The 14,230-nt window shown below is 43.9% G+C and overlaps 1 protein-coding gene across 1 annotated transcript; it reads right to left on the reverse strand.

The window, feature by feature from the left end:
- Positions 1–2,354: 2,354 nt before the first annotated feature.
- On the reverse strand, positions 2,355–5,723 carry LOC138788485 (E3 ubiquitin-protein ligase TRIM8-like). The gene is made up of 2 exons (XM_069966387.1): positions 4,826–5,723; positions 2,355–3,808 (listed from the first exon to the last, which is right to left on the reverse strand). Exons 1-2 carry the CDS (start codon positions 5,718–5,720, stop codon positions 3,801–3,803), a joined length of 903 nt encoding a protein of 300 aa, XP_069822488.1. The 5' UTR covers positions 5,721–5,723; the 3' UTR covers positions 2,355–3,800.
- Positions 5,724–14,230: the final 8,507 nt, after the last annotated feature.

A 14,230-nucleotide genomic window follows, 5' to 3' on the forward strand; every position in this document is an offset into this window, starting at 1 on the left:
AAAGTCCTTTATGCAAGTAAGTAATGCACACAATAATAAACTTAGGGACTCCACTAAGGCACACCAGGCATAGAGGCTGTCTCCAATCCTGTATAAATCATAATGTTAATTTTATCGGGGATATTTACACATAAATTTAAAACATTCCAGCAGCTCTAGAAGAGGAAGGAAATGTTGAGACAACACTTTTCACAAATATTCACAGTTACGGCATACTATGACCGTTCAGTTTGTTATACCGTACAATCCACTCTCTAGATATCCACTAATGAGTATTTTTAAGTCCCAGGGCCCACGGGGTATCATATCCATTCTGTATACATTTCTCATGAATGCTAAAATTCAGTCTTGGGGTAGAAGACAGGTGGAAATCTTTGCTCCCGTCACCTACAGATGATGAGTGAAAAGAAGCATTGTCTCCTCAACTATACTGGATGTCTCACCTACAATTAACAATAAGCTAACAACTGTTTATTTTCCACCAATGATATTTAACTCCTTTTCGTCTACACAAGATGGGTAGATACCCTTCAAATTACTGTGACAGGTGTAGACCCCCGGGAGCAGACTTTTTGGCACGTTTTGGGATTGCCCGTGTATAAACTCCTTTTGGAGCGAGGTGTTTGAACTATTAGTGCAGGTACTTTAACTCCCATTGGAGTGAGAACCTAAAGGGGCCTTCTTGGAATCCTAGATGAGGAACAATGGCCTCATCATCAGATTATTTTTCTCTGAGAATCTCTATTTCTGGCTAGAAAGCCATCACTATATGTTGGATAAACCTGAGAAGTCCTACATTGACAGAGTAGACACTGGTAGTCAACACAGCTTTATCGTATGAGAATTTGGTCTATAGGCATAGAGTTTGCAAAAAAGTTTAAAGCGGTGGTTTGGTCCTCTTTTTGAAACATTGCTCGGTTCTCACATTCTGCTTCAGTCTTTCCCCGTGCATCAGCCCAGCTCAGAGCACTGGGGGAGGGCCCGAAGCCCCCCCCCCCCAGTGTAATGATATCCCCTTCCCTCTGTGACACAGCTCCATTAGACTCAAGGGAGCCACGTCACAGAGGGAAGGCGCCACTGGGATCCCTGCACCGGCGCCAATTGGCTAATGTAACATTCGCTAGAAATTATTCTGCTAATAGATACATGAGGTTGTGTGATTTCCTGACTACCTTGCAACCATAAGATTGCTTATTGTCCCTACCAATTGAATACATACACCTATGGTGTTCCAGAAGTTTGTAAAACCTGGACTGTTCCGAGAGATGGCTGCCCCACCAAGCTAAATAAATGATGGAGAAGGACCTTAGTAAGAGAGGTTACCAAGAACCTAATGGCTGAGCGCTAAAGAGTCTGCATAGATGGGAGAAACTTCCAAAAGGTCATCCATGACTGCAGCCTCCAGCTTTAGGTTATGTTCACACTACGTAAAAGTACGGCCGTTGTTTCCCGCCGTACTTTATGCGCCTGTGAACACTGCCCTATCTGCTATGAGATCCCGGCCGGAGTGTATACACATCGTATACGCTCTGGCCGGGATCCCATGCAGACCCGCAAATAACTGACATGTCTCAACAAAGCTCTGTCTGTTCACACAATGAAGCAAGCGGCTCCGGCCGCTTGCTTCGTTGTGTGCTGTAAAGTGTTCTAATGCGGACGCGCGCATCAGAACACTACGGCCATAAAGATCATCCGGCCGGTACGTGCAGAGACCGGCCGTTCCGTGACCCGGCCGGGGTCACGGAACGGACAGTCTCTCACGTTGTGTGAACATAGCTTAAAAGGGGTTATCTATCACTATACAAACATGGCCACTTTCTTCCAGAGACAAGACCACTTTTGTAAGTTAACCCCCCACCGGCTGGAGCATGTATCACCTGCTCCCAGCTCTGGCTTGCTTCGTGGGTTCCCAGCTGGACGTCTTGCTCAGCCAATTAGTGGCTGCGGCGGGGCAGCGCACTGATTGGCTGAGCGGGACAAGTTGACACTGGAAACCCCCAAACCAAACCGGAGCAGGGAGCAGGTGATGTATGCTCCAGCCGGCGGGGGGGGGGGGATGTTAACTTATTCTCATAGGGATGAACTAGCAACGGATCCGCAGCGGATTTCGCTGCAAATTTGCAGCATGAAATCCACTGCAGATCCGGTGTGTGAATGCACCCTTAATAGCAGCGTGGCCAGAAAAAAGCCGCTCCTCATAAAAAGACACATAAAAACTTTAATATAACTTTCTTAAACAAATATATTAGAGTACCCCTTTAAGACTGGTATTCTTTGCATGAGAGCTGCTGAACCTGCACAAAAACAAAATCCACATTCCCGAAAATGAACATTTATTAGTTATAAATCACTCTTTACATTACAAAAACATATTTATTGTTTCATGAATTAATTCAAGTATCATTCATACTTTTACCCAAAACTCAAAAAACATAGTGGATTTTTTTGCAAAGTTTTTTTTTTTTTGTATCAAACATACATTTCAAACCAATGTGGAGGTGGATCCTGCAGCAGCCAAAATGAATGTGAAAAACTAAATTACCAAAGTATATTTAAAGAGATTTAATGAAAATCAGGTTCAGTAGCAGAGTGTTGACTGGTTGAGGGGGAAGGTCTTTCAGAATAGCTTAGTTTCTAGATCACACATGTCAAACTCAGGTCCTCCAGCTGTTACAAAACTACAATTCCCACCATGCCTGGACAGCCAAAGCTTTAGCATGATGGGAATTGTAGTTCTTCAGGTTATTATATTCATTTATGTATTTTTAATGTACTATATGCATTATGAAAGGTTTTGTATACTAATCATTTTACTTATTTTTTTATTTATTTATATAGTGGTGTCCCGTGCTCCGAGTGGACGCAGGAGCCCACTTGCAGGGGCCTGGTGCCACCATCTCTTCAGCTCCCCTGGGTGCCTCACCTGTCTCCACTCCGGCCTCCTAGGCTGTGTGCACGCCTGGCATTTTAAAGGGGCAGTAAACCCTATAATTGTTTAACTGCACTAGCACTTCCCCTATAAACTCCTGCCGCTCTCTTGACCCCACTGTTGGAGCCTCTGTATGCTAACCTTTAACTTGTGTTCTTGGCTTCCGTGCCCATAATTCCTGCCTGCTGTTCCTGCTCGTGACTGCTGTATGTGACTTCTGCTCTGGTCCCAGCCGTGAGTCCTGCTATGTCCCAGCCTTCCTGCCTACGTGTCTCAAACTGCACTTGGCCAGCCGCCGCTAGCAAGCCGAGCCAGGGGTAGCCACCTAGGGGGTCACCTGCTCTGCTCTCTGGCGTGGATTCCGCTATTGCTAGCGGTGGTAAAGCGAATTCCAGACACCTGTTGTTACAAGACCCTTCTCTTGTTGGCTGTATGATAGGATGGTGAAGAGGATGTTGACAGCAGGGATCGGCACCATCGGAACAGCAGATACGGGGAATCAAGCAGCAGGTGAGTACACATTTTTTACATTAGACTGGCACTCGGGGTACTTTTAAATGTTACTTAAAAATTATCCTCCTGAACATGGAGAGGATTACTATTACTATTATAACACTTTAATTTGTACTTATATAATTTATCATTCTGTCTGAGAAAGACAAAAATATTTCAGATTTTTGTTTTGGTCAGAAAACTACAGCTCATCTTGTTGACAAAGATTGATAAATCTGGGACATAATAGGAATACCTGTTTACTGTCCGAATGGGGAGAACTTTTTTGCCATGGGAGCCAGCTGCCAGTCACTACCTTGATACCCCTGTGGTCACACGGGCACAGCTTCCATGTCCATGGGGGCACCATGTATAGCATTCAGCCTCCTGCAGCAGATAACAGACATAATTGTGATTTTGCACATTAAACACTTATAAAAATCCCTTTAATTGACTATGAATTAATAGAAACAAGAACATCGATGAACCCCTTATACTATTGTATCCAAATGCTTCATTACTCAGGGTCTTCCATTTCTCCCACGTGCGGCCCCCCTGATATCTTTATATAACCTCTCATCACATATAATGCCGCATGAAGGGGCTCGGTGAAGGTGGCGGTGAAGGTGTGTAAGTGTCTGATGGGGTCACACAGGTCATAAAAGGACAGCCGCCCGGCCTCGTAATCCAGACAGACCCTGACTCTATCACTGGAGATCTGGTCAGGTAACTGGATCTCTTCACCATTATGTATCACTAAATACTGAAAATTATTCTCCTGGTCTCTACATAGACTCCAGGACTTGTTGTTATGACCAATGTATGACTGGCGCCCCCTCCTGTCTATACTGGGATAACACATACCCACCCTCCACAGTCCTGATCTACTGATCTCCACATCCCAGTAATGTCGTCCTGAGGAAAATCCCTGACTGCTCATCACCTGATATTTCGGAAATCTCTCCACTGTGTCTGGATAATTCTGGCTTACATTTGTCCAGGTTGCAGTTTTCAGGTCGTCCGATATAAGAATATTATTACCAGCTGTGTTTTCATCTAGTATTATGTCTGCAGGACCCTCCCTATAGATCCCTCCCTTCCCCTCAACACCCCCAGTCCTGACTATTTCATCATCACCCCCAGTCCTGACTATTTCACCATCGCCCCCATGTTCTGTACCTGACAAAAGCAAAACCTTTAAGTAACTGGGAGGTGATTGGACACTAGGCAGATGCGGCCTCTTTCTTTTTGGTTTTAAAGGTGCAACATTGTGTATATATGTCATTATATTAGATAAACCTGCATGTATCATCCTTGTTACCACATCCATACCTAAAACATGTGTGATATCATGTCCCCCTGTGTCCTCATCACCTCCCACCTGCCCAGGGTCCCACAAGTCACCTGTGCCGGGACCCCCTAAGACAGTCAGTGGATCTGCCATGTTACACAGCTCCTCAATGTGTCTCATCTTCCTGGACAGCTCATCCTTCTTCTCTTTCAGCGTCTCAATCACATCAGACAGTGACTGTGACAACAACGTTTCCTTCATTGAGATCTCGCTCAGGATCCTCTTTTTCAGGCCGTCAAGTCGTTTCACGATGTCTGTAAACAGGGCAGTGACTCTCTCGGCTTCTTCAGCTGCTTTTTCTTGAGCTTTTCTCCTGCGTTCCTCCACACTCAGGACTCTTTCCTCAGTGTCTTCTCTCTTTGTGATCAGGTTCTGAAGAACATTTCTCAGGTTCTTCTTCTTCTTCTCAGAGGCCTCATCCAGCATCTCCACCTGGTGTCCCCGATGTTCTCCGGCCAATGTACAGGACACACAGATACAGATGGCGTCCTCAGTACAATAGTATTTTAAAAGTTCCTTATGGACAGAACATCTCCTGTTCTCTATAGAAGTTCCGGGCTCGGTCAGGACGTGTTCTTCTGAGTTTTTATGAGCTTTCAGGTGACTATCACACAGAGAAGCCTCACAGTGCAGACAGGATCTCACAGCAGGTACAGGAGAGTGTAGACAGTAAGTACAGTAGATCTCAGGAACCTCCTTTTGTGGCTGAGTAGACCCAATATTTTCAGATACCTTTTGTAGACTCATATTCTGTGTCTGTGCAGGCCGCTGCTGAAACTCTTCTCTACATTTCGCACAGGAATAAACTCCAGGCTTCTCCTGTGTATTCAGCACACGATCGCTACAGCCCCGTGAGTAGTTGTGTTCACGTCCCAGAGTGACATGATCTGTAAATGTGCTCAGACAGATGGAACACAGCAGCTCGTCTACCAGATTAGCAGACGCCATGGCTTCAGGATTTCCAAGAAATGAAACTAAAGGTGTATTTCATAGGGCGTGTCCCAGCACATATGACATTGCATAACGTACGGCAGAGAGTTGTCTTTGAACCTTATAAACTTCTAGGCGGGAACAGATGTCTTTGTATACACATAAAATCTACTTCTACTATTTGACAGAAAAACCCCTGTGAGGAGGACAACCACTTGTTATGCCTCCTGTTGTTTGCCTTTGTCACTGTCAATGTTTATTCATCTGCTCTCCTCCTCCTATCGACAGTGGGAATATAGATACAGTGAATTGCACTATAATTCAAACCCTTTCACTAAAAAAAAAGGGCTACAATAAAAAATAAAAAAATTCTAGCAGCCTCATTAAAAGACTGATGAAAGGTGTTCTATAACTTTATTAAAGTAATATATTACTATAAAAAAATTGACAGATTACTCCTTTAAGGGGTTTGCACGAGAGCTGCTGGACTTGCACAAAAACAAAATCCTCGTGTCGGGAATCCTCGATTTTTCTGTACGATGTATCGTTCCGTCTAAACGCTCATCGTTATAAAAAAAAACATTGTTCATTCAAAATCGTTAATCGTGCGATCGGGTGAATTATCTCTGCGTGTAAAAGTACCATTAGTCTCTGCCTGCTAGTGTCTTGTTATTTGCATCTCCTTATCCTTGCCTTTGTATCTTTGTCCTCCCTTGCTTGCCGCCTGCCCCTGACCATTTTGCCTGTGCTTTGACTACGTTTACTGGATTCTGATTTTGTACTTTTTCTGCCCGATGGTTGTGACACGTAACGATTATTGTTCAAATTTCCACAATAATGTTCGCATTTGAGCGATAATCGTTCCGTGTAAACACAGCAAGCGACGAGCTAGAAATCGTTCATTTTGATCTTTCAACATGTTCTCAAATCGATGTTTGTCCTTCGCTAAAAATTTGCAGATCGCTTTGTGTAAATAGTCTTTCAAAGATTCACCCTATGTAAAAGATGGGCTTAAACGATCGCAATAACGATTTTTCTTACTAATTTTCTAACAATTTTTCTAACAATTAATTTGTCTAAAAGCTGATCGTTATAAAAACCAAATCTTTGCTTCAAAATAGTTAACGATCGATTGGGCGAATTATCACTCTGTGTAAACGCATTAGTCTCTGCCTGCTTGTGTCTTTTGTTTTTTGCATCTCCTGATCTTTGCCTTTGTATCTTTGTCCTCCCTTGCTTGCCGCCTGCCCCTGACCATTTTGCCTGTGCTTTGACTAGGTTTACTGGATTCTGATTTTGTACTTTTGCTGCCCGATTGTTGTGACCCGGACTGTATACTATTCTTTATTGTGTTTGTTTGTCTTGTTCTGTGTGCACCTATACTAGTGCAGGGACCGCCTTCATGGTTGTCCGCGGCTGCCTAGGGCCGTTTGAGGCAAGTAGGTAGGGACAGTTGGTGGGTTCAGCGTCAGGGCTCACTGTCTTGTCCCTGCCGTCCGGTTCCTGACACCTCGTTTCCAAAAATGAACATTAGTTATAAATCACTCTTTACATTACAAAAAAAATATATATATCATTTTGTGAATTAGTTAAATTATCATTCATACTTTTCACCCAACACTCAAACCAACATATGAGTGAGTATTTACATCCAATTTACTTTGATTTATACCAGCAGAAAGAAATCTACATCAGCTCAGATCTGGCTCAGATTTCTAAAGCCACAACATGGTGCCCTATTATGAGCCAAATTTATTGAGAGATGTGCACTTCTTAATAAATCCAGCACAGGGCACAGGGGTGAGGATTTAATGAATACTGACATACAGATATGCCGGTCTTGATAAATCCCCTCTGGGTCTTCTCTTTTCAAATTCAATTCTGGCTTTGGCTTTTACAGCTATGTTATGTGGCCGACAGCCGTGTTTGGAGAAAAATAAAATTGTGCAATTTACAGATGATGGACAGCCAAAATTTCTCATTTCAGTAAACATTACCCTAAGTTATGACCATCCCTATTTTTTTTTTCTCAAGAGGCTCAAGAAGTTGGATGCAGCCCTAGGGAGTCATGGAAAACATGGATACACCCTATCCCCTATATCCATGTTTTCCAGGCAGCCCTAGGGCTGCATCCATCTTTTTTATCCACCAATATTCAAATGCCGAACAACTGGACTCGAGCATGGACTCAACCCTAAACAACAACTAAAAACAATGTAAAACTATAAAGTGATGAGAGATTTTTCTAAATGTGTAATAAAACTCCAATCCAGATGATGTTGGGGTAGAAAAGGGGTGTGAATGTTGTATTCCAACCCTGTTGTTCTCAGATGGATAAGCCATCCGAGTTGGGAGAACCCCCATAGACATTAGACACTAATGGACTGAGCTGACAGGCCCTTGTGCTGAAATTGAGTGCAGCACAGTGGTGACGGACACCATAACAATGGGAGCAGCAAGGGAGGGTAAGTATATGTTTTTTTCTATTTTATGCTAAATCTATCTATGTAAAAATAACAGCGTTTTTAATAACAACGGCCATTTTTTTTACATAGTGTGAACATAGCCTTAAAGCTAAAACTTTTTATCCGCGTCAGGACATAAGACCAGTAAGACAAAAGACAGGTGGAGCCCTAACACTGCCTATTTGCCTCGACAGTCCTAAACGGGAGCAGACAATTGGTCGACAGGCCCTTATCCTATATAGTGTGAACACGTAACAAAGACAAGACAGACACAACACAATCAATCCAAGTCAGGGGTCCAAGTCAGAAAAAAGAGGGCGGCAGAATACAAAACGTGATCCAGTAGAGAAGTCAAAAGTCTAGAAGCCAAAAGTCAGAATACCAAGTATACTATGCAGGGAACGCCAGGTCAAGACACTCTAGTAAACTAGGCTCTATGGCCTAGGGAAAGGGGAGGATACTTTTGGGGCCTGGATTCCCAGCCCCAGGCGTGATTGGGGCTGAGACTCCAGTCCCAGGGCAAATACAGACTTCTGAATGGCGATGCCTGCCGCCAGTCAGTAATTAATATAACACACCTAATGCCGATCAGCCGCAGCAACATCACAAGGAAACGCCAATGCGCCCTCAGTAACCCAGTTGGCTGCTAAGGACGCTGTCAGCGCGCCCCTCGCAACTGGCCGGGCCGGTCACCAGGGATACCGTCGGCGCAGTCAGAGCCAGCTGCACGCTCCGGCAGTGTGCGCTCAGCCTGGCTCCAGACAATCTGTTCATAAAAAAGTGGAAGATCCTTTGACCCCCTGAGCGAATGGAGCTGCAACCGCACAGCATTATTTGGCAGTAATAAATCAGTTTTTGCAAGATAAACATGGAGTATTTTTTTTTTGGATGTTATTGCTTATTTTTTTTATACTATTAGCTTTTTACACTAAATAATCAAATAATGAAATCTTCATGTTATTATAATTATTTAGATGTCTAATAAGTATTTTTTTTAATGTAATATATGCACAGTGAATTTTTTTCTATACTAAATAATCATTTTACTATTTTTGTAATTCAGATATATCAGGAATATATATCAGATATATCTGGAATCTATTACTGGAGATCTGCTGAATTAGTCGAATTCCTTTACTGTCATGTATCACTGAGTATTAAAGTGCAGCCCTCTTCTCCCCAAAACCCAGGACTTGTTATTATCTCCAATGACTTGCTCTCCCCCCCGCCTGTCTATACTGGGATAACACATCCCCACTCTCCACCATCCTGATCTGCTGATCTCCACATCCCAATAATGTCGTCCTGAGGAGAATCTCTTGATGCTCATCACCTGAGGACAATATAGGAATCTTTCTGCTGTTTCAGGACGATTCTGCTTTACTTCTGTCCAGGTTGCAGTTTTCAGGTCATCTGATAATGATATTATTACCAGCAGTGTTTATACCCAGTAATATGTCTGTGGGACTTCCTCCCTTTCCACCAGCACCCCCTGTCGTGACTATCACACCATTGCCCCCATATCCTGTACCTGACACAGGTGAAGCTTGTGTGTGACTGGGCTGAGATCGGACCTTGAGGGATTGTGTCCTCATAGATTTTGGTTTTGCGGGTGATATGGTCTGTAGAAATGGCATTATATCAGAGATACCTGCATGTAACATCCCTGTAATCACATCCACATCTACATCATGTGTCTAATCATGTCCCCCTGTGTCCTCATCATCTCCATCATGTCCCCCTGTGTCCTCATCATCTCCATCATGTCCCCCAGTGTCCTCATCACCTCCTTCCTCCTCAGGATCACACAAGTCACCAGTATCTGGATCCTGTAAGACAGTGAGTGGATCCGTCATGTTACACAGCTCCTCAATGTGTCTCATCTTCCTGGACAGCTCTTCCTTCTTTATTTCCAGCTTCTGGATGACATCAGACAGTGACAGTGACAGCTGCTCCTCCTGCCTGGAGATCTCACTCAGAACTGTTTCCTCCAGGTCGTCCAGCCGTCTTCTGATGTCTATAAACAATGCAGATACTCTCTCAGCTTCTCCAGATGCTTTATTCATTGCCTCGATCCATCGTTCCTGCACACTATCGATTCTTTTCTCTGTTTGTTCTGTTAGTTTCTGTAGATTTTTTTTTAATTTTGTCTCTCTCCTTTGCAGAGGCCTGATATTTAGGCTCAATATTATGTCCACTATGTTCTCCAATCAGGCAGCAAGATGCACAGATACAGATGTCATCCGGAACACAATAGTACTTTAAAAGTTCTTTATGGACAAAACATTTCCTGTTCTCCAGGGAAGTGCTGGGATCAGTCAGGATGTGTTCTACCTCTTTGCTGTGGACTTTCAGGTGGTTATTACACAGAGAAGCCTCACACATTATACAGAACTTGTCTGCAGGTACTGGCGATTGAATACAGAAAGTGCAGGGTATTCCAGAGTAGACAAGAAATTCTCCACCACATTACACAGAGTTATGTTCCTCATTAGTTCAGGCCACTTCTGAAACCCTTTTCTGCATGTAGGACAGGAGAAAATTCCAGACCTAACCTGTGTATCCAGCACCTGATCAATACATCCCCGGCAGAAGTTGTGTCCACATCTCAGCATCACAGGATCTGCATAAATGCTTAGACAGATGAACAGAGCAGCTCGTCCTTCAGATCAGCTGATGCCATGACTCCACAGGTGTCAAGAACTGAAATAGGAAGGGACTTTTAGATAGCCGTGTTCCTGATCACTCAGATGTTAGACATCAGGCAGCAAAGCTTTCTTCCAAAGAAGAAACAAGAACTCTGGTCTTCTATAGTCTCGTTATCTGCTTTGCTTTTCCACTCTCATAGGTCATGGGATCAAAGTTACCTGTAATAGATTTGTAAGAAGTCTTTGTAAAAAGCTAGTTCCTGGTGGAAGTACTCTAGTCTGGATGCCACACTCTCCAGTCATCAATGTGGGTTCAGGCCTTCCCTGCCACCTCCAGAATGATTCTTCAGCTGCATGAGATTTAAACTAGAGCTATCTGTCAATCATTCTGGAGGAGGCGGGGGGTGGCCTGAAAACACAGCGGTGGCAAGAGAGCGGGCCAAAGCAGACCGTGTCACAGATGCCCCTGACTCTGTCAGTGGGAAGTAAAGTCCCTTTTTTTCCCAAAAAATTCTGAATCACAACCAGAAAAGGAAGGTACCTATGGCATGCCTGCTTAGAAGGTAACTGAAAATCGGCAGTACAGATATATGTATATCAGTACTGTCAGTTTCCATTTAAGTTGCTGGTGGGCTGTGGTATATGGTGGTACATGTAACTGGAAGAGTAGCTACAGGAGGAGGGTGCAGTGAGGGTTTAAGAGAGATCTTCGGGCTGGGGTGATTTTTGGCACAGTGCTGGGGAAGATGAAAAAAGTAACATGCTCTCACCTCTACCACTCCAGCGCTAGTGCGGGTATACCACAGTTCCGGTCACGGATGCTTCTGGATCTGAGCGGGGCCCTAGGACGTAATATGTTAAACTCCCTCAGCCAGTCAGCGGCCAAGGCAAGGCCCCACTATGGCCTCTGAATGGCTGAGCGGGCCTAACACATCACGTCCCAGACCCAGAAGTGTCCTTAATCAGGGAACAGGAGCTACGGGATACCTGCACTAGTGCTGGAGCGGGGGAGGTGAGAACATGTTACTACTTTTATCCTCCCCAGTACTCTGCCAAAAATCACGACAGCATGGAGTTCTCCTTTAATGGTGTTTGACTCTAGATGGAAAGAGCGGGGTTGAACCTGGAAGACCTGCTGATGGCCAAAAAGAGGGAAATTAGTGTTGAGCATGTCCTATGTGAAGTAAAGAGTGTGAACATTTATGTATTCTTCACAAGCCTGTTGTTTAAAATTATATATAAATATATATGCACTGTTGTGTTGCATTGAATATACAGTATGTTGTCTTCATTTTGACACGTCCACTTGACTACAAGCTTGGTGCCGCCACAAGTGGATTACTATATCTGGATACAGATGAGGCCTCCTGGCTGTCAGCTACAGAGAAGGTATTGAGGTTAGTGAGGCCTAGCAAGAACTTAGTACAGCATAGGAGCTGTGCTAGGTGATGCTAATGTAATGTAAGTTAGCCTAAAAGGCCCCGGAAAGTTTTGGTTGGCTAGAATACCTGTGCAATGAGGAAGACTGGTGGATTAGAGGCCAAGACGGAAGCCTGTTACAGAATGTTGTAAAGTTGAGTGACAACCTAAGCCCAAGCAGTCTCTAAAAAGCAACATGGCACTTAATAAGAAATCCTCCATACAGTCAAAGTGCTACTTATATGTTAAATATCACTTGGGGAGTGAACCTGGGAGAAGTTAACAAGTAATCTGTGTGAAATTACCAAGAACTGTGCAAGTTATTTTGCTGTATTCCTGCAAATGTAAGGATCCATGGGGGCTCTGTGTAAATCTGTAGGAAGTGGCTTGTGCAACCTCATGAGGCAAGTATTGGACTAGTATTACACGGTCCCTGGGCTTAGTTAAAGTACCTTCAAAGTAGTAATGAAGGCGTTACTGACAAGATTGTAACCATAGGTGTGTTCTTAATGCCTTTATTGTATCATAAAATGACCCTCCTTATAGCATTCCTGATGGGGGAGCTCTGACGGAAGCTGCCGAAGTAAACTTTGACTTATATAATCAGGATCCAGAGCCATCACCAGAGCTTCTCCAGATACCTCTATTGATCATTCAGCTGGTGAGAGGCTGACGGTTGTGTTCTTCCATGGGACCCTCACCGATAATAGAACCACTGCTGGATGGGCAAATGTGCATGGTACCATGACTCAGACCCTTCATTGCTCTAATAGCGAACAGTCTCTGAGGACAGATCCCCAACCTTCTAATCTATCATATGGGAATGGTCAATGGTGTCATGTCAGATCATGATTAGTTATTTCCAGTAGTAAAGTAGTTTATTTTATCAGTCCAGGTTTTCCGGGTGGCGAAGTGGTTCATTTTTACCTGGTATTCAGTGAGATTCTCTATTCTCTCCGGTGCTGTCCTGGTAAATGTGGTCAGGCACTTCCTGTACTGCACTGATTAGACTGAACAATACGGGGTGAGAGGTACATAGGAGTGAGTGCACAGTGTCACAGTTATGTCAATGATCACATACAGAACTTTATGAGTACTTTGCCCAGTTACTCCGTTCGGGATTAGGGGGGCGGCAGGAGTCACTCCCAACTTGGACTTTGCCTGAAGAATCTGCTTTGTGTCATTTAGATCTAATATCTTCTATCAATTTTGGACAATTTTAGCGAACCCTGTTTATCACTTTTACACGTTGTCAGACCTGTTTGGCAGAACACACAAGTTTCTATGGCAGAGAACATAGACGAGAAATCAGCAAGAGAGAACAACAGCAACATTTACTCTTTCCAACTCTACTCAAGTCCAAAAGGAATATTCCCATCTTAGAAACCAAGCTCCCTGTTTCTTCCACCGAAGGTGGTCGGGAAGCTGAAAACATCCTTCATGTATTTGTACAAAATATTATTTTGGAAACAACATTATTTATATATTGTTGGGGCAGCAAACGGGTCGGTAAGCGGGACATCAGTGCCCAGAAAAATCCATTCCCATGAAGCCTCTGGCTTTGCAGAAGGAAGATGGAGTCTGAAGAGTTGTGGGAACATAGCCTCACGGTGAAAGTGATGCATTCTTACAGTGATTTGTGCAATCATGGTAAAATAGCCCCATTTCACCACAATTTCAGGAAAATCACAGCAAAATGCAGAAAAGATGCAAAATCGCAACTCACCTCACCTAGGCCTGACCATTCTCAAACATTAAAGGGGTTATCCAGCGCTACAAAAACATAGCCACTTTCTTCCAGAGACAGCACCACTCTTGTCTCCAGCTTGGGTGGGGTTTTGCTGCTCAGTTCCATTGAAGTGAATGGAGCCTAATTGCAAACCGCACCTGAAGTGGAGACAAGAGTCGTGTTGTCTCTGAAAGAAAGTGGCCATGTTTTTGTATCACTGGATAACCCCTTTAAAGTATAATCCAGTCCCACCTCTTCTACTCTCCG

The sequence above is a fragment of the Dendropsophus ebraccatus genome, chromosome 1 (assembly GCF_027789765.1).
Source record: "Dendropsophus ebraccatus isolate aDenEbr1 chromosome 1, aDenEbr1.pat, whole genome shotgun sequence".
Taxonomy (NCBI): domain Eukaryota; kingdom Metazoa; phylum Chordata; class Amphibia; order Anura; family Hylidae; genus Dendropsophus; species Dendropsophus ebraccatus.

Excerpts from the sequence above, each read along its gene's own strand:
- LOC138788485 (XM_069966387.1), bottom strand. The coding sequence starts at position 5,720 with ATGGCGTCTGCTAATCTGGTAGACGAGCTGCTGTGTTCCATCTGTCTG.